This window comes from Felis catus, chromosome C1, assembly GCF_018350175.1.
Source record: "Felis catus isolate Fca126 chromosome C1, F.catus_Fca126_mat1.0, whole genome shotgun sequence".
Taxonomy (NCBI): Eukaryota; Metazoa; Chordata; class Mammalia; order Carnivora; family Felidae; genus Felis; species Felis catus.
The window spans coordinates 167,327,805-167,348,299 of record NC_058375.1 but is presented as its reverse complement, the minus strand read 5'-3'; the positions used below and the strand labels follow the sequence as shown (position 1 = coordinate 167,348,299).

At 36.6% G+C, this 20,495-nt stretch overlaps 1 protein-coding gene across 10 annotated transcripts in view; it reads left to right on the top strand.

Moving 5' to 3' along the window:
- The window catches only part of ZNF385B (zinc finger protein 385B), a 406,146-nt gene that overhangs the window by 365,208 nt on the left and 20,443 nt on the right, over positions 1–20,495 (top strand). For all 10 annotated transcript variants that reach the window (XM_023259514.2, XM_045034079.1, XM_045034080.1 and 7 more), the window contains one exon: positions 9,299–9,461. In XM_023259514.2, coding sequence (XP_023115282.1) covers positions 9,299–9,461 — 163 coding nt within the window. The remainder of the gene's footprint in view (positions 1–9,298; positions 9,462–20,495) is intronic.

The window sequence follows — 20,495 nt, the reverse complement described above, 5'->3', positions numbered from 1 at the left end:
TGTCTAAAAAGGGAAGAATGGAAAATGCACACATATGTGTATGTTTGCTTGATAGGCATGCAAATTATCTCTGGCAGGACACACACAAAGTGACAACTAGTTGCTAGGTCTGAGAGGTAGACTTTTCACTCTGTATACTTCTTTTATATACTTTTCAGGTGTATGGTTGTATTACCTAGACAAAAAATAAGCACAAGTTTTAAAGTAACAAAAGTAATGGTTATTGGACACAAAATTCTATAGAAATCTTGGTTGGTTCAAGTTCAAAGATTATAAATCTGCCCAATATTATAACTGTTAATTAAGAAAATCATTCTTTTGAAATATTTCAGATCCTTCAGTGGAATTTGACTTTGAATCCTTTTTATCTCATGCCTGAATGATTGTAACAGCCTCCTTTTCTACTTTGCCCACCCCCAGCCTCCTCACCATACACACATAGCTTGTACTCCACACAATAACCAGAGTGATTATTTTATAAACAGAACTTAAACAAGGTTACTTGTCTATTCAAAACCCTGCAAGAATTTCCCATCTCCTCAGATTAGTTAAAGTCAAGATCCTTGCAATGGCCATTTGCTGTTCCCTGGATCTGAAATGCTTTTCTCCCATCTACCTGGTTAACTCCCTCACTTCATTTAGGTCTCTCTGCAAATGCCCCCTCAATAGAAAGACTTATCTTGATACCTAAAATGGCACCCCATCCCATTATAGTCTACCGTACTTACCATTCCTGATTGTTTTTATAGCACTGCTTAACTGCTCATAAATGTATCACTTATCACTTAACACTACCCTTAAATATATATAAATTTATATTTTATTATCTATCTCCCATGCTAGAATATAAGTTTTACTAGACCTGTATCCCACAACACTCAGAATGATGCCTAAAACATAACAGGTATTCAATATGCATTTGTTGAATTAAAGGATGAATGGACTGTCGGCATTAAATTCCTGCTTTTAGAAGATTTTTCCTACTCTGTCCCATATATGTATTATATTCAATTCAAAAACATTTTATTGAGTCTGTACCATACAATAAGTACTTCAGAAGACTCAAAGATGAGTAAGACACAGTTCACATTAATTATTATCACACATTATATGAACAACCTTTGTTGTGACTATTATTGGTGAATAGAATTTTTAAATGTTTATTTATTTATTTTGAGAGCACACACACATGCGTGCACACATGACTGGAGGAGGGGCAGAGAGAGAAGGAGAGACGAAGTCTAAAGCAGGCTCCCTGTTGTCAGCACAGAGCCCAACATGGGGCCCCATCCCACCAACCACGAGATGATGACCTGAGCTGAAATCAAGAGTCCGGCATTCAACTTACTGAACCACCCAGGCACCCCAGTGATAGAACTTTTAGACAATATCACACAGATTCAGAAACTAGAAGTCCACCTTGCTGATTATATTGGGTAAATTTATATTTTTTATATTTATGGGTATTTTATATTTTTTTAATTTTTTATGGGTAAATTGAAGTTATAAGCATTTTTATTTTAGTTTTGCCTCCAGTAGACCAATATCTTACATATGAGAACATTGACAAGATTAATCTGGAATGAAAATTTCTAGTTTAATCTTGTACTTTAGTGTAGAGACCACCTTAATATGACTCAGGTTAGCTAAGTGACTACTAAATATGTACAATTGCATCATTTTTACTTAGTTTTATCTGTATGTTTTGAAAGGGTGTGGTATTAGTCTTTACATTTACATATTCACTTAATTTTGAATTATAAAATGTATGCTAGGTTTTAAAAATTGGTTTAGGGCTTGGAGGTATGAGTTTTCCTAAAAACTACTCTGTAAAAGAGATTTTAAAATGAGTAATGATACATAAATAATATATTAAACATATATAACATATTACTAACGCCATTCTTCAACCAGTTTTCTGATCACTGCACTTTCAAAGTTACTTTGCCACTTTTGTCTACTTTACAGATATTATATATCAAATATAAGGAGACACAATGCAAAATCTAATTTTAGATTTATTTTGTATCATTTATGTAAATTTCCTTAATATGGGAATGGAAGTAAATGTAATACCTTCTAGACTGATTAAAAATTAATGTGTGGAAGCCTGGGAGCCTAATTTAAAAGACCATCAGAAGACTTGAATTAGTTAGCTATAGACTCACAGCTTTAATGTGTAGACCTGAATTATACTGCATTACTTATCATTGAGTACCAAAAATCACTCTTATAAAGCACATAATGGCAATCCGTTTCCCCACTGAAAGATAGCAGCACTTTCAAACATATTAGATACTTAGAATGTAACTGTGAAATCACTGTAAATTCTGAATTGCCCTTCTTTATATTTCAAGGTAGCTGAGAATGAGCAACTAAAATTTCCCAGTTTAATATGAGATGTGAAGATAATTTGGGAGAGGTAGATAGTTTCCACTTTTGGGAAAATCATAAAATAAGTGACTCAAGAATATTAAGTAATTATTACCGAATCCTTAATGTTTTGTAGCATACTATAAAAATAAAAGACGGTATCCATGTGTTGCATAAAAACTCTAAGATTTAAAAGTTCTAACACATTAGGCCCCATATGCATAATTCTTAGAGAAAATTAGATATTTTTATAATTTATAAATGTTCTCATTATTTCATAGTCAAGATTATGTTGGTGTACAGAACACTAATTTTCCCATTTGGGGCATAATAACTTAGAGAATCTGGTTTATAAATGCATTCTATGTGGAGTTCATGATTAGCTCCCTTATGATTTGGGGGATAAGTTAAGGGCATATTTTCCTGGGTTTTATTTACTTCATCTTGCCTCAATTGAACTGTAGAGCAAATACTAGGAGTTTACACATACATTTATTATTAAATTGACTCAAATATTGACCCCCAAGCCCAGACAACAAGATAAATATATCTTTCAAAATTGTAATGTAATATGAAATGGAGAGTAAGCAATCTTATTTTCTTAGGGTAAGCATTTCAGATACTTTTTGCTTAATTCTTAACTAAATTCTCATGATGTTAAAGAAATTGTGACATTAAATAAATCTCATTTTCTTATCCATTATTTATGTTGAAAAAAATTCTCATAAACCTTAGGTTGGTGGGGAAAAATATTTTTGAAATACAATCTCTGTAATTTGTGATATTCATGAATAGAATTTGGAAATTAATATTCTGGAACAAACTTCATCTTGACACATATGTATGATTGAGTTGTTTTTGAACTGTGGCCTAATTTGAAAAAAAAAAAGGAAAGAATAAGGAGGAGAGAGCAGAATTCAATGAAATGAAATGATTTGGTTTCATCTTAAAGCATCTGGGGCTCAGATCACAGTTGACATGGTCAAGTTCATATAACTAACTGTCTCTTTAATGCCCTGATTTACTCAACCCTAACTGGAAACGTATGGTATAGGTGAATATTCAGGAGAAGATTCTTAGATTGCTGGAAATCATCTAAAATTAATAATCCACCTATTGGGTGCCTAGGTGGTTCAGTCAATTAAGTGTCTGTCTCTTGATTTTGGCTCAGGTCATGATCTCACAGTCATGAGAAAGAGGCTTGCGTTGGGCTCCACACTTGGCTGGGTATGGAGCCTGCTTGGAATTCTCTCTCTCCCTCTCCCTCTGCCCCTCCCCTGCTTGTGTATGCTCTCTCTAAATTAATTAATTAATTAATTAAATTAATAATTCACCTTCACATAATTGAAATATAAAACTCACTGGAAAAATGATGCAAAATTTTCTTCACTTGGAACTCTGCAAAAAACAATTTTATTTTTTTAAAGCACTTAAAAAAAAGACTTTTTGCTGTATTCTCAATGATTTTAAACTCAAACTGCAGTGTTTTTCTAGTTCATTATGTAAATTCTGTCATAGTTGTTAGGTCCATTTATAGCTTCTCCATGTTTCAATATGTAAAGTAATTCCACCAGTGAATCATGTTCCAGAAACACGAGCTTTGAGACTTTTAGCTGACTAATAGGCTACGTTTGAAAAATTAACTTGATAACTTAAAGCCCACTAAAGAAAGAAATGAGCTAATTTGCCTACATGGGAATGTTTTGATAACGTGCACAAATATATGTGTAAAGCTCATGCTTTCAAATATTGGCATTTTAAAACAGCAGCAACCCAAGAACTCCACTTTTGTCTAATGGTATTTGATAGAATCTAAATTGAGCCCAAAGAGAATTAGCAGTCCAGAATGCACATCATTTCTTCCTAGAGAAACATGTCTTTTCTCTTTAGCAATATAGAAATATTTGGAGTTGATGGTTTGTTTTTTTGTTTTTTTGGTTTTTTTTTACATATGTACTCTAAAGCCATTGAATATGAAACACTATGGCCGGAACTCTGGCCATGCAGGAATCCAGAGCTCACCGTTCACTCATTCCTGGAGTTGCACAGCGTGGCGACTATGCACAGATTGTAGCAACCTGGAGTGTTTCACTTAGCTATAAATTAGAAATTGGCAAGGACATTATGTCTTTGTAAGCTAAAAAGCTCATATTGGTTATAATTTTGTCTGGACTTTGTTTTCAATAGATCCCAATAGATTGAGGATTGAATGAAGTAAATATCAAAGCCAGTAGTATGTCATTACTGATAGTGTAAGCCTTACAATTGCAAATACCAGCAGAAAGATTCACTAGCAATCTTTGGATTAAGTAAGCCTTGCTCTTGGGTGCATTTTATGTTTCATATGCTGTAGCTTTGTCTCTGAAAGTGTGCGATTTTGTCAATGCAACAATATGCAAAAAGCCTTTTAATAGTTAAAAATAGTCTGTGTTAAAGTAAAGATTTAAATAATGATTTAGCTATTTATTAGTCTTTAGTTTGTTTCTTAATATGTTTAGCTGTAGTATTTTAAGTGCCATGCTTTTATCTCAAACAATTATTAAAGCTTCAATATAAATAATTTAGTTGTTGTTTTAATATAGGATTATAGTTTGGAGCAGAGGATAAAATCTGTGATGCAAAAGCATCATCTTACTTTATAACCATTTTCTCTACAAGATGCCTATGAAAAGAACATTTGTTGTTTTAATTGTAGAACACTATTATACATTTCTGCTTTACAGGGGATAATAATTTTCAGAGTAGCACCATGTGACCCTCTTTCCCCGTTGTGCTCCTCCACATTGCCACTTCAGAACCCCACCCCCAGAGCAGGCCCCAGCTGGAATGTCCCTTTGTCATGAAGCTTCCGTGATCGCCTCCAAACCAAAGAGATTTGCCCCTTCTCTAACTCCTGTTCCTCTTTGTTGCTCTTTACACCCCACTTTACAATTCCACTCTCTGCTTTGAGTTGCAGTTATTTGCAAGCCTTTCTTTTCCTTCCAACCACTCTTGTGAGTAGGGGTCTTTATTTTTAATCTTTCTCAATGTCTAGCACGTGGCAGGTACTAAATAGTTTTTTGTGCAACAATAATAATGTTTTCCCATTTTAATGTAGCCCATTTTTATGGTAGTTCATCTGACCTCTTTCTTATTTGGCCTTTTAGCGTATAGAGTTTTTCTGAAAAGTAACTGACCTCTTCTATTTCCCATGTAGCACTGCTTAACACACTGAAATCTAAGGTCTCAGAAAAATAGGCACCAATAGTTTTACTGATGCAATTTATTTAATGAAGGAAAGAGTTCTCATTAGTTTTCAAAAAGCAACCGGATGGGACTTATTGGTAAATAAATAGTTGAGGACTTTGTTCTTCCCCACTTTGTAAGTTTGTCTTTGGACTGTCCTTTCTATACAAAATGAGCACAGTTTAATGTCATGTTTCAAGATCCAAGGCACCTCTCTGAAGTCCAAATTAGGAATAAGGTAAAAACCAGAAATGGGAGTGTAGTGCATTTTAGAAATGTTTAGTGTTATGTTTTTATTTTTGAAGCAATGCATTATCTCTGTCTTTAACTTTTTTGTTTGGACCAGTGGGGTCCACTGGGGAGGAGAGATGTAGAGATTTTGGGAAAGCAAAAGGCTTTAGTAACAAAAATGGAGATAAACAGAAGAGAAAATTCCAGGATGTCATTTCCTGTCGAAGCTATTCCTCTGCCAGTAGATGGTCAGGTTGCTACTGGGGTGACCTGTGAGAGAAAGACCTAGATACTAATGAATTCTTATGTGGAAGTCAGTATGGTGGTTTAGGCGACTTTTGAATTCTGACAATTGTTGGCAAGAGGTTTCTTTGATCATTGCCAGTTAGGGGCATGGTAGCACTTTTGGCAGGGAAGCAGAAAGCAAGCCATTAGAGCTAGACAAATACATGTCTGCTGTTTAGTCACTGAGGTGTAAAGTAAGTCAGTTTGGTCAACCAGGTCTCTTAGAAGTGATACAAGAACCCATTGTTGATTGGGCTTGATTGTGTTGCCTAGTTCATGGGTTTTCTGGCTCTTGTCCTTGTTTCTTTCGTTCCTCAACTAAGGAGAGTCCTAGATAATGAAGTCAGGTTAATCGTGTTACTATTTAACAGTGTCTCAGTTTCACTTGAAGATTTGCCCAGGATTTAGAAGCTGTTGACAGTGCCCCAGACACAGTACTGAGGATAGCAAAGTGCTAGTACCAAGAATACCACACGGGAGTTGGAAAGATGCAAATGTGAGGGAGTGGTGCCTGCCACTATCTTTATTCCACAGTCCTTCCCAAATAACATTCAGTAGAAGCTAAGTTCCCTTGGTGCACTTCTCTCCATGCCCCAAAACTCAAAAGGGAAGTGGATCATGGCTATGGAGAGTTCTTTCCATCTTGGCATCCAGTGAGGCATCACTTAGCTGGATCTTTATCTCAAGTGCTAATTGATGCTGTTAACTTTCTGCAGTGATGCCAGGAAATTGTAATTGAGGAAATGACACTCTGCTTATCTTGTGCTAGGAGGTTTTATTTAGAGAACCGTACGTTTCGTTTCATTAGCCGAAGGGCACTAAAGTAACATCACACTATTTAGTATACTGGAAAGATGAGTTATTAGGTCTCCTGATACCATGTAGAAATTGTTATATACCTAAAAAGTAAGACTTTCTGAGCTCTTCAACAGAAGGATCAGGCCTAAGGTACTATACTAGTATATTTTCCATGAATTAAGTAGTTTTTTCCTACTCATAGAAACTTCTATTAAGACATACTCTTTCACTGAGTCATTAAAAGCAACATGCTTTTTTTGTAACTTTTCCCTTTTAATAAAATTATAATGTTAACTTAGTGTGAGTATGTGTACGTAAATGTATGGGCAAATCATTAAATAGGGGTATCCAATGTAAGCATTCCAGATCTACAGAACGGCTTCTACACCTACCTGTGTGACTTTTGACATGTTATTTAACTTCTCTGTGCCTAGTTTTGTGTTTGTAAAATGCTAATTGATAATGGTACCTACCTCAAAGAGTATTATGAGGATTAAATGAGCCAATACACATAATACATTTAGAACTATGCTTGGCAGTGGTTCAGTAATATTAGTCATTATTATTATTACTTCATGTTATCAATTTTTAAATTTTTATTTGTATATTTTCTTAATTTATATCCAACCATCTATATCAACTAGACTTAACCGTTCTTAGTTCATAATACATAAAGAACTTAGGTTGTACTTTTCTCCTTCCTTGGTATCGTTATTTTTTTCCAGCTTGACAGAGATCAACATGAGAAGTCCTTAAGCAAACCAACTATAGCAAACCAAGTCCTTAAGCAAACCAATATAAGTCAATACAAGGCTATTGACCTTGGGTGATCAGCGTTCAATGCTAAGAAAATCACTTACATATCTTTAGTTGAAATACAGAATTAAAACCTGGCTCCTTCTGTCCATTTTTACTCTCCTCTCCCTGCTTACCCATGTGTGCACATTCACACATACACACCCCATCTGTATTCAGCTTGCTGAGGAAAATGAGTGAAAACACTAGTGCAACCATCTTCAAACACATACATGTATAAGGAAAACTGACATTTTATAAACTTTTTATTTTAGAAATTCTCTAATGAAAAGTCATTTTATGATAAGTTTATCATCTATTTCTCCTTTATAACTAAGCTAATATACCAGATAATATATGTTTTAATTTGTTTTGCTTTTTTGTTTGCTTCTGTCAAATGCATGTTTGTATTTTCAGGTTCTATTCAAAATGAAATTGAAGCAAATATACTTAGATTCTTTTGTTAATATGTTTATTAGTGCTAGATGCCCAAAATATAAAATCTGTGTTCTTTAGGCAAAGAGAGATTTTTCAAATGTCAACAAATTGACCAAATGTTTTCTTGTTTTACTGTAATCTGGTTTTTGATTTTTAAAGATTTTTAGTAGTCACTTGTCTTGATTTCTTCCTTTCGATCTAGTATTGAAGTCACAGTTCCACCTATACTTTGTGTATAAGTGAGTGAAACCCTAACTGCTTTGACTTCAGAATCTCATCTGAGATGAGAAACAAGGATTGTCCCTACCTCCTCTGTGGCTTAAATTATCTGTTCTTGAGGGGCGCCTGGGTGGCTCAGTCAGTTAAGTGACCAGCTTTGCCTCAGGTCATGATCTCATGGTTTGTGGGTTTAAGCCCTACATCAGGCTCTGTGCTGACAGCTCTGAGCCTGGAGCCTGCTTCAGATTCTGTGTCTCCCTCTCTCTCTGCCCCTCCCCCACTAGTGCTTTGTATCTCTCTCTCTCTCTCTCTCTCTCTCTCTCTCAAAAATAAACATTAAAAATTAAAATAAATAAATAATAAATAAATAAAAATAAATTATCTGTTCTTGGAACTGGAATCATCAAAATGATGCATGAAGCACATGTAGATGACTCTAAAATGTAGCACCATTTCCACCCACCAGCAAGTTGCTTTGTCACGTCAGTTGCTCTCAGAGCAGAGCCCAGAAGAAAGTAGATACAGGGCAAACAGGCTTTTAGCTGAAGGGAAACAAAGTGGGATGTTTGTGGAAGGACATACCCAAAGCAGCTTGATGCCAGCTAAATGTTTGAAAAGTAACCCCACAGGGAGTGTTGGGAGGGAGCTGATGACAAAGCTCACCTTCATCACAATTGTGGCCTGGTGCTGTTGTCCACTCACGTAATGTCTGATTTTAAAAGACACAGGTCCTCTGTGCTATAGAGAAGGTTTCAATGTACAAAAACCCCTTAGATACTGGTTGGCCACTTCATGAAATGCCAAAACCGTAGTTGAGTGCTGAGTTGTAAATGTCCGTGGTGCCTATGAATGAATGTATATTTTCCTGCATGATCATCCATTGTGGTGTTTGTAAGTAGCAAAAAAAATGAGCCTGATTTGTTCTCCTTTGTAGAGCCAGGCCGAGGCCCACTACAAAGGAAGTAAACATGCCAAGAAGGTCAAAGCACTAGAGGCAACGAAAAATAAACCCAAAATGGTTTCTTCCAAGGACAGCGCAAAGGCTAATCCCAGCTGCTCCATCACTCCAATCACAGGCAACAGCTCTGACAAATCAGGTCAATGACACTTTTTGTTCTTTACATTCTTTGTGTTTCTCCTGGTCCCCTGCCCCAACCCTACACTCCTCCCCTCGGCAGTTGCATGTTACTCTCCATGATTTGTTTTTATGATATTAATATGTTTCCTTCACAGGAAGGGTTATGTGTTTGCACGGAATCTAGGCATTTGGTATGTTACCATTCCATGTTGTTAAATATATACATTTAAGTATATATATGTGTGTGTGTAAATATATATATATATATATGTATATGTATATATGCATGAAAAGAAGCAGAGGCTACTTGGTCACAATGTGTTTAGACAAAAATCAAGAAATGGATCTAATCTAAAATACTGAGTTTGTTACCTTTTTATTCACTTTATGTTTGGTTTTTGCTATAGCTATTTTCAGTGAAGGAATTCTTAAAGTTGTTTATTAATAGACATTTTTATATTCTTTTACCGCAGTAAAGGGGAGTGGAGGGGCAAAAAGGTGAAGTTTTCTGAGAGTGGCATTATTGAATGAATCTGGAAATGTGTTCAGTAATAAGAGATTTTGATTTTTGAAGATCTATGTCGAGTTCCCCTCACAGTTACATGAACTTGAGGATTTTAAGGGAGCTATTTAAAAGTTATGAATTGACTAACAGAACTTTACATAATTGGAAATGGGCTACTAGGAAATGCCTCCTAAGAAGAGTCTGTATTTCAGGGGTGCCTGAATGGCTCAATCAGTTAAGCGTCTGACTTCGGCTCAGGTCATGATTTTGTGGTTCATGAGTTTGATCCCCACATCGGGCTCTGTGTTGACAGCTCAGAGCCTGGAGCCTGCTTTGGATTCTGTGTCTCCCTCTCTCTCTGCCCCTACCCCGCTTGTGCTCTGTCTCTCTCTTTCTCTCCAAAGTAAATAAACATTAAAAAAAGTAAAAAGAAAAAAAAAAGTTAAAAAAATAAGAGTCTGTATTTCATAGTCCAATGAATCAGCAGTTTTTCTGAGTAGATTCAAACTGAATGACTCAGAAAGAAGAGACAAAAATCACTCTTCTAGCATGTATATCATGAAATTGGATGTTTAAAAGACTTTCACACACAACTGCCCTTCAGGGAGCAAGATGGATAAGTAATCTCGTTTCACTAACTGAGGAACAGTGTCTGTGAAAGGAGACTAACAGATTATATCCCTTTCCCTTATGTTTGACTCTGTCTTCAGGGACCTCTCTGTTGTTGGAAGCGCACGTGCACATGCATGCACACACACAGACACATACACAAACACACTTCTCTTCTGAATCTCTTCTGCTCTTCAAATCCTTGTAAAATTTGAGGGGAAGACTTAACAATGCTTTCCTGTGGCTGCTCAGGGCCTTTGGAGAAGAGCAAATCCACTACTGTAAGAGGAACTTTCAGATAGCCTGGTCAGGCAAAAAGACTATTTAGGAAGAGACAATTATTGATCAGGTCCCAGGAATGCTGGTTCTAAGAGCTGTACAGCCTAGGGTTGAGTTAACCCAAATTTGATAAGAAAACCTTTTTGTTCTTTGTGTGATGGAATCACTAAATCATGTTATCTGATGAACAGATAATACTAGATTATTACATCACACCTGTTCCCTTCTAAAGAATAAAGTCTTTTTATGTATGTTATGTAATTAATCTTTCACCCAGGTCTATCAGATACTAGGATAAAGCATTATCCACAGTTTACGAAATAGCAAACTAAGGCAAAGTCCATATTGCAGCAGTTATTACTGGAGGTTACCCAGTGTTTGGAAGAACAGGATCCATCATCTCCTGACTTCCTGCCTCGTTTCATTTTCTACAAGATATTGTTGCCTCTATGAAACATACCCTGCCAAAGGTTTTATTACCTGAAATATGCTCTTGAAGCAAAGCAGAACTTATACACAAAATGAAAAAACAATGTGAGCCCATTCTTTCAGCTTATTTTGTGTTGCAAGCTAATAGCACAGTTGGTAGGTGTTGTGAATGTTCCAGTATTGCTGTTGTGTATGCTCAGTGCTCCCCTTAGTTATATTATTACTTGGGAATTGGGTTTGTCTAGGGATAGTAGCAAAAGTATTGAGTGGAAAGAAAATGTTAAAAATATAGAAGTATCAACAAAAGTAGAGAAGACAATTAAAAAGAGAAGGAAAGACGTGGAAGAAGAGGAAAGGAAGCACGAAAAAAGAAGTCAAAGACTAAGATACACAGCCAAGGAAAAAGCAATGTGGAAATAGAAAATCCAAATACAGGGGCCTGGGTCACAATACCTACTCAGGGGCCTGAGTACCTTATACCTACAAGGTACCCAATGAACACATGTGAAAATTTAAACAATTCAAGGGACTTATTCCTACTGTCGAATACTAGTGACAGCTTAGTGAAAGAGACTTTCTAAGCACTTGTGTTTGCCTAGTGAGTATTAAGTACACACTAGGATCAAGTAGGAAAGAGAACTGAGGTCTAGAAGAACCGTAGGGGGTGAGAGTAGGGAGAGAGCCACAGAATCTCTTCCTCAGTAGCTATGTGGTGGTCTCTGACCCTGCATCCTCTGCTTCCTCCACCACTTCTCTATCCACTGCAAAGTACTTGTGGTCTAACAGCATTGGCCTCACTCACTGTGTCATTGTCCAGACTTGGACTAGAAGTAATGGTAACCAGTGACATTTTGGAGTTACCTCATTTTCCATGTTTCTGTACTCAAAATATGTGTAAATTATTTGGTAATTCATTGGTCAGCTTATTCAGATTACTTCTTCCTTTCCCTATGTTTTCTATAAATATTAACACTAATGAACTTATTTTATTTGTTCTGTCATATCCACAAAAGCAATACCAAAGTTGTTGAAAGGTGGCACTACTTAAAAATAAAGTGGGTTGTGGGGCACCTGGGTGGCTCAGTCGGTTAAGTGGCTGACTTCGGCTCAGGTCATGATCTCGCGGTCCGTGAGTTCGAGCCCCGCATCAGGCTCTGTGCTGACAGCTCAGAGCCTGGAGCCTGTTTCAGATTCTGTGTCTCCCTCTCTCTGACCCTCCCCCGTTCATGCTCTGTCTCTCTCTGTCTCAAAAATAAATAAACGTTAAAAAAAATTTTTTTTAATAAAAATAAAAAATAAAGTGGGTTGTATTTGCTGAATAGATATATGTTCTTCTGTCGCCTTCAACTGAATATCAGTGTCTAAGCAAGAATTCCCACATGCATTTAGTAGAACTTCCAAGTTAGAAAATTAGAAACTTTGCCCAGCTGAGAAATCTGGTCTAAACAATGTAATGTGTAATCTATTGCTAACTACCTATTTCTGAATTCTTAAAAAGCTCCCACAGCTTTGTCAGAGTCCTAGATTTTTCAGAAACTGGTTTTGATTCCACTTAAAACTCTGTTTTAGAAGAACAGAAGACTTGAAATCCAGTCCTTCATAAATGGTCTACATGGAATGTAGAGAGGAAGAGGAAGGGAAAGGGCAGAGGAATAGCGACTATGACACTTAACTGACCAAAATGTTTTATTTGAGACAATGTTTTATTTGAGACAAATGTTTTATTTGTCTCTAAGAAATCAACCAAAACTTAGAGTAACAGTCACAGTGCAAAGTCATGGTTGACTGCCAATTCTTATGAGACCGAAGTTCCCTAGCATTGGTCTTTCATTTCTGAATGAGGAGTTCCTATCAAGCAGACATGTGCAGTAGCTACAGAGAAAGTTCTTAGATATTTAAATCAAAAGTGAACGTGTTGGTTACTTGATGTCTCAGCCACCAGATTTCAAATATCCAGATGTTCACAGCATCCACGTGACCAGCTAATTCCATTTCCATTCTCATATTTTAGCATCAGTAACTTAGCAATAGAGGACAAATCATGTTCAATTGGCACAAATCTTGAGGGAGAGGAAATAGATATCAAGGAAAGGAACTCCTGGGAGTGGAGCATCCTGGGATTCACCAAACATCAGTCAAGGAAAAGTATTATTTCAGAGTACCTAACAGGGAGCATTGGACCAACAGATAACCTCTGTTGGTTCCTTAAGAGCACAGATTGTTTATTCTTAGAAGCAGCCTAACGATCTTCCAAGAGTTAGAAAAGCTTTATTACTTGCTATTTTGGCACTTGGGACAACCTTTTTTTGTTTATTTTATGATACATTTGGAGATATAATGTGGCTCATATTGTAGCTGGGTCTGTGCAATACAAGTAGATTTACTTTGATGGAGCTATCAGATGTAAAAATTTCAGGGTATCATGGCAAGCTTTCTTTTTTTTCTCTCAGGTCAGTATACAAAATGAGCTTAAGTTATAAGAGTGTGTATTTCACTTACTGTAAGAAGCTCTGACCACATGATTGAAAAAATTAAATATGTTTCGGGGCGCCTGGGTGGCGCAGTCGGTTAAGCATTCGACTTCAGCCAGGTCACGGTCTCGCGGTCCGTGAGTTCGAGCCCCGCGTTGGCTCTGGGCTGATGGCTCAGAGCCTGGAGCCTGTTTCCGATTCTGTGTCTCCCTCTCTCTCTGCGCCTCCCCCGTTCGTGCTCTGTCTCTCTCTGTCCCAAAAATAAAAAATAAAAAGAAAAAATTAAATATGTTTCATTAAAGGCAGTTAAAAATAGTTGTCCCATTCACATGTTAGAAGTTGAGGTAGAGTTAAATGTAAAATTCAAAGAAATGGCTTCCTGGTCTCCCAGGATCTATCCCAACTTTTAACGATGCATCAATGGGAGTTCAAAACATGGTAGGAGGGAGGAGAAATGTGCTTTAGGAGAATTAGGGTCAAAACACAGCAAGCATTAAGCAGCTTCAGGAAGATGACTGGGACGTATTAGCCAGACACTCGACCCAAATATCTCCCTGGAGTTCAAGTGTCATAATGCCATATGACAGTACACTTCCCTGTGCTAATATGCCCTATACATCAAACTGAATGCTCTTTGTGACAGCATTTAACCCCTCATAACAGGTTCAAAGAAAACCAGAGCCTTCAAAAAACCCTATTTCTTGAAAATAATAAAATATTTTTATAATCAACCTAATGATAAAATATTGTGATAGTCAACCCTAATGGTCCATATGTCTAGTCTTTAGCACTAGATTTTTTTAATTAATTAGATATCAAGTGAGGAAAATCCGTTTCTAGTTCAAAGTATATAAAGCTATTTAGAGCTAAACAGCCTTTAATCAGTTGCTATCTGAACAGATGAAAGCAGATGGAATGATTCAAAATGCTATAGATATATTTATAAATGCAATTAAGAGCAAAGATAATGAAACCAGCATGTTCTGGTTGAAATATAACAATAGGAACACCTTAAATTTATTCAGTTTACAAAATCCAGTAACATACATTTTTGTATGACCCTCTCAGTAGCCCTGTGACTGTTAGGGCAGAAATTGGTATCCATCTTTTATTCATTCATGCAACAAACTTCATGTCCATTTATTTATTCAAGAAATATTTACTATCTATACTAAATAATATTGCATATATGTATATCTGGCCAGATACTAGGGTGCAACAATGAACAGAAAGATATTTTCTTGCCCTCAAAGAGCTTCCAACTTACTGTTTTTTTAAATGTGTTAGATATTAGGGCTACAAAGGAAAATAATACGTAGTTACCACCTTCAAGCTGCTCTCCAAAATATAGTAATGATGAGGACCATGGATCTAGGAAACATGAAATAGTTTGTGTGAGGTTGCACCACTCATATCCCAATAGAGTCAGAACAGGAAGTCAGGGCTTCCTGTTCAACGCATATGCCATTATTCCCATTACTTCTAAACTTCTCTTACTTAGGAATAAATACAAGTATCCCAATGGGCCAAGTCGGAAACCACTAAACCACTTTTTTTAAGAATTAGTGAGTAGGACCATACTTTAATTTTTTTTCCCAAGTTTTATTTAAATTCCAACTACTTAACATGCAGCGCAGTATTAGTTTCAGGTGTAGAATCTAGTGATTCATCACCCACACACAATGCCCAGGTCTCATCAAAAGTGCCCTCCATAGGGCTGATGGGGGGTGGGAGGGAGGGGAAGGTGGATGATGGGTATTGAGGAGGTCATCTTTTGGGATGAGCACTGGATGTTGTATGGAAACCAATTTGACAATTTCATATTTAAAAAAAATGCCCTCCTTAGTACCCAACACCTGTTTAACTTATCCTCCTGACTACCTTTATATATTATTTTTAAATTACTTGCTGACTATTGATATTTTTCAGTAAAATATATGGCATTGAAAGAGTCATTAAGGCTTTGTTTTCTTAATAATCCTTAGTTCCTCTGCAGTATGTTGTCTGTAGCATTTAACTGTAATAGAACAAAGCTTTAGAGGCTACAGATCTTTTCCAGGGAAAGTTTGAATGAAAACACTCATTTCGGGTAACTGCCAAATGTTCTCAAAGCTCCAGTTTGACAATTATAGATTTTATGTGTCTAGAGCCAAATATACTCACTGAAATAGAGGTGGACACTGGGTAAGGCATCTCCAATATGGCAGAAACCTTGAACTGCACCCCAAAGGGTCCAGCTGGGTTGTCCTGAACACCGTCCACATTTTCAGTGGCATTCTGAATCATTCCATCTAAAATATTCCCACTAGGAATAGGGAGATGGTTTTGTTTATCCTATACCCATGACCCTACCATGGGAACTGTGAGATGACAGTGTCAGAAAAGACAAAAGAAGGAAGGAAAGAGGACAGAATACCTCAGAACAGCTCATTTTAGTCTTCAGCATATTGTGCTTTTGCATTGGGGCAATTCCTCAAGTATGAACCCAAAGTAGTTATCAACTTACCTGCAAAGTCTGTAGTTTAGCTTTTTATGGTTACCCTATTGCTTTACAAAAGTGTATTTTCAGTTTCGTCGAAGAGTCTTTCTGCCGAGGATACAAACGGAGAGACCCTCGCCTCGTCATTTTTATGGGTTCCCCTGTGTGTTTCATAGTTTTTATGTGTTGTTACAAATGGGGCCAAGTTTTCCAAATGACAACTTCTCATTTCCTCTGACGGTCACAGGACTCCATCGATTAGCCAGCAAGGTCTTTGTAACTGCCTCCTCCCCCCTTTCTGTCTCTAGCAACAGGACCTTGTGCTGTTTAGTAGAAGAAAATGATAGTTTTCAGCTTTGACAGCATCTGTCATTTATAGACAAGTGCCATCATAAATTTGGCATACATCTATCCAAATCCAGGAGGCCGAGATTTAGTATCCCTCATAAAATAATAGATTAACTATATTTATGACAAACATCTTAAGTCTGAAATTCTGGGGTACAATCATGTAGAACATAAATTGAGTCCCATCTGTCTAAAGAGAACAGACCATTATACTAAGGCTCATATTTTCATGAAATGTACATATATCATTAAGACTTTCAAAGTCAATTTAAAAAATGAAACTGCCTCCATCTTTGCCCATGCACCTTGAATTTGACAACAGCATCCTGCCAGGCAAGGCTGCAGATTCTTAGAGAGTTAAGTGTTGTCATACTCTAGAAACTAACTTCTGAAACTTTTGAGCATTTTATATTGCTTCCAAATCATACTGAGCATTTATTGTTAGTTTCTCGACTTCTGAAAACTATTTCCTAACATTGCTCTAAGAAAGTGAAGCAAAAGTTGAGACTCACTTATGATTTACTGAAGCTCTATTAACCTATAATTTACTTGGGACATGTTATAAACAATTCCAAGAAGCAAAACCTCAGATATCTCCTTGTTAAGGCTTATATCACTATCAAAAACTTTTCTCATCTTTAGACATATTTATTTTAACCGGTATTCATCTCTTTTGATTAAACTTATTTACAACCCTTCTGCATTGACAAGATACTGGAACATAAGAGGATTTTGTGTGTACATTGAATAATTTTATAAATGCACCACCATAAATGCCCCTAAGATTTTAATGAAGGTTATTGCATACATTTTATTACATTCCACTTATTTACTTCAGGAAAAATTCTCTTATAGTGAAATATTTTTTTGAGATTGGATGGATGATCAAATAGAATCACTCAATAAATATTTATAGATTCTTTGTTCAGGTCACTGGTACTAGGCGCTTTGGGGGATTCTAGGCCCAGTTCTGATGGTGCCACACTAATTTAGCTTTATAGAATAAAGCTTAAAGTGTTTTGCATAGAAACATTTATAAAGTATTTTCCACTTCCCTGACTTCTTTCTGCAAGAATCAGGTTTACTGTTGTGGAAACTGGCATGGCATCACACATTAATAGCTTGGTGTTCTCATTTTTATAGGCCAGCTCTATCAGAATAAAATATGCTGTGGTGGTAAAAATGGTCTGTAATCTGTGTTGTCCAATATGAGTGCCATGAGCCACATATAGTTATTCAGGACTTGAAATGTGGCTTGTGCTACTGAGAAGCTGAGTATTTAATTTTATTTAATTTTAAGTACTACACATGACTACTGAATTGGACAGCACATCTGTGGACCGTGGTACTCTCTGCTGTTTTAACTAGCCATGACTCCAGAAAAGGCATTCAATTCTCCGAGCCTGTTTTCTCATCTGTAAACTAGGAATAGTGCGCTCCCTGCATCACAGTGGTGTTTTGTGGATCAAATAAAGTGACTTTGAAAGAGCATTGCAAAATGTAAAGCATAATAAAAATGCCCATTGTTGATATTCTTAGTTTTGAGTTGTTGTTTTTTTTAACCTCTTGTGGAGTGGCCCTTTCCTGCTGCCATCAGTGAGAGGTGACAGGTGGCCCTTGTAGTGGTCAGCTATCATCATCTGCCATTATGCTGTACCTAATATAGTTGATTCTAGAGAGCCAGATCCAATCTTATTAGACTTACCTGCAAACATAATTTTAACAGCAGTACTACTAAAATTAATGTGTAACTGAATGATTATTGTGTATCTGATACTTACATGCTAAATGTTTTGTGTATACTATCTTATTTAATGATACGGTCCTCTGATGGATACTAGAAAGTGAGACATAGCAAGGGGAAATGATGGCTCAGAGTCATCCAGAGAGGAAATAGCTTCAAGCCCAGATTCCCACCCAGGCAGCCTCTCAAATTCACTACCATGATATGCCACCTTTGAATAAAGGTCCATGAACTATAACTGCATGTGCTTTCTGAAGGCTATTTGAGATTTTTTTCCACTAAGTGATACTTCTAGAAGTCTGACACTTCAGAAAGGGGTGTTATTTCTATCCCCACCCTGTTTTACAGCTGGTTTTATTTTTGAAAAATCAAGTTTTGAGTGGCTTTGAATAAGGACATATTAACCACAGTATGATTTTTGCGTGCCATTTACATACCTTGCATGTGAGCTTGAACTCACACAGATTAGCTCCACTTCTCACTGACCAGCTAACCTTAACCCAATCATGTTCTCTGACCTGTTTCCCCACCTATAAGATGGGAGGGCTCATACCTACCTCCCAGAGTTTTGGGGATTAATGAACTAATAATGCCTGCTTCAGTGCTTATCATGTAACAGACACTCAATAAATGCTAGCCATAAAAAGCATTGTTCAAAGAACTTTCCCAGCCCTGTCCTTTTGATTCTATGATCATTTCATGCCATGCTGCCTTGCAACAGTGACCTGAACTTACCTTTCTCTTTATGTGCTTATTTTATTATCCCATGGCAATTATTAACACTTGTCTTTTCCTTCCAGATATCAAGGCTTGATGAGCCTGACTCTCCCAGTGGGATATGTAAATATATAGGGAAGGTCCTTCTTGGTCTTCCTCACATTTTTATAAATGGGGAAAATGTCTTTCTACTCCTTCTCCCACAGGTTAACGTAGCTCATCCATCATGGCCACTGTGGCTCCGGGTACTTTGTCCTGCACATGGCAGTCACAGTGTTAGCATATATTAAATTAATACCATTAAAAAGAATTTAATGGGGAAGCTGTAACACCTTCCCTAGACTATGGACAGGGCAAGAAGACCCTGGTTAGCTCTTTTTTCATCTTCAATAAGATGCAGCCCCACCTCCTAGGTCAACAAACTGCTCTATGCACAGTTACAGTGCTACAAGAAAGGACAACCCAACATACCTCCATTTGTTGAGAGAGAAACCTGGGTGCTCCTTGTGGAGAAGCAGCCCTGTCTGGAGACAGGATTGGCTACTGAGGAGGAGAGGGGTGGTGTAATCAGAATAAGAAACACGCTCCTGCCTAACAAGTCCCTTCTGGCATTTATGTCAGTAAATGAGAAACTTGTCAGCTCATACATTTTGTTTCTGGCTTCTTGCAAAACATTTTCTTGGTGTGCAATTTTTTAATAATTTCTGTATGCTATCAACTAGTTAGCCTCTACAAAATATGTGCTTTGTTTTCTTTCAAATATGAAATGACATAAATACTAGAATTTTTTGTCATAATAGAGATTATTTTATTCTTTGCTTTCAAATATTTAAACTTCTGTCAGAATTTTATGATAATTTTTACTCATTTGATTAGCAAAATGGTCATATTTAAGTTAAAACAATTTGCCTTTCCTAGGACAATATCTTTGTTCTTACTTCTCCATTAATAAATATTTTTACTTAATGGGAAATTAGGGTGCCACATTTTGAGCTAAGGAAAAGTTATTTATTTTATTCTTTTCAACAAAAATTTTATCCAGTCTTTTGATTAATCCATAAGAATAATAATTAATAACTAGTAAATTTTTTTAAGTATTTTGAAAATTCATTAGTAGATGTTCTGTTTATGTTACTTATGGCATTTTAAATTGAGAAAACTCTTTTTTTAATTTTTTTAACTGTATTTATTTTGAGAGAGACAGAAATAGTGCGAGCAGGTAAGGGACAGAGGGAGAGGGAGAGAAATCTGAGGCAGGCTCTATGTTGTCAGCTGCAGAGCCCAATCTCAGGGCTCAAACCCACGAACCTTGAGATCATGACCTGAGCCATAACCAAGAGTCGGATGTTCAACCGAGTCACCCAGCACCCCAAATTGAGAAAACTCTTTTGGAAAGCAGCATCATAGAATAAGTCAAAAACCATGAAAACATTTATTCCATTCATTTTACCGTTAATTTCTCTTCCTACAAT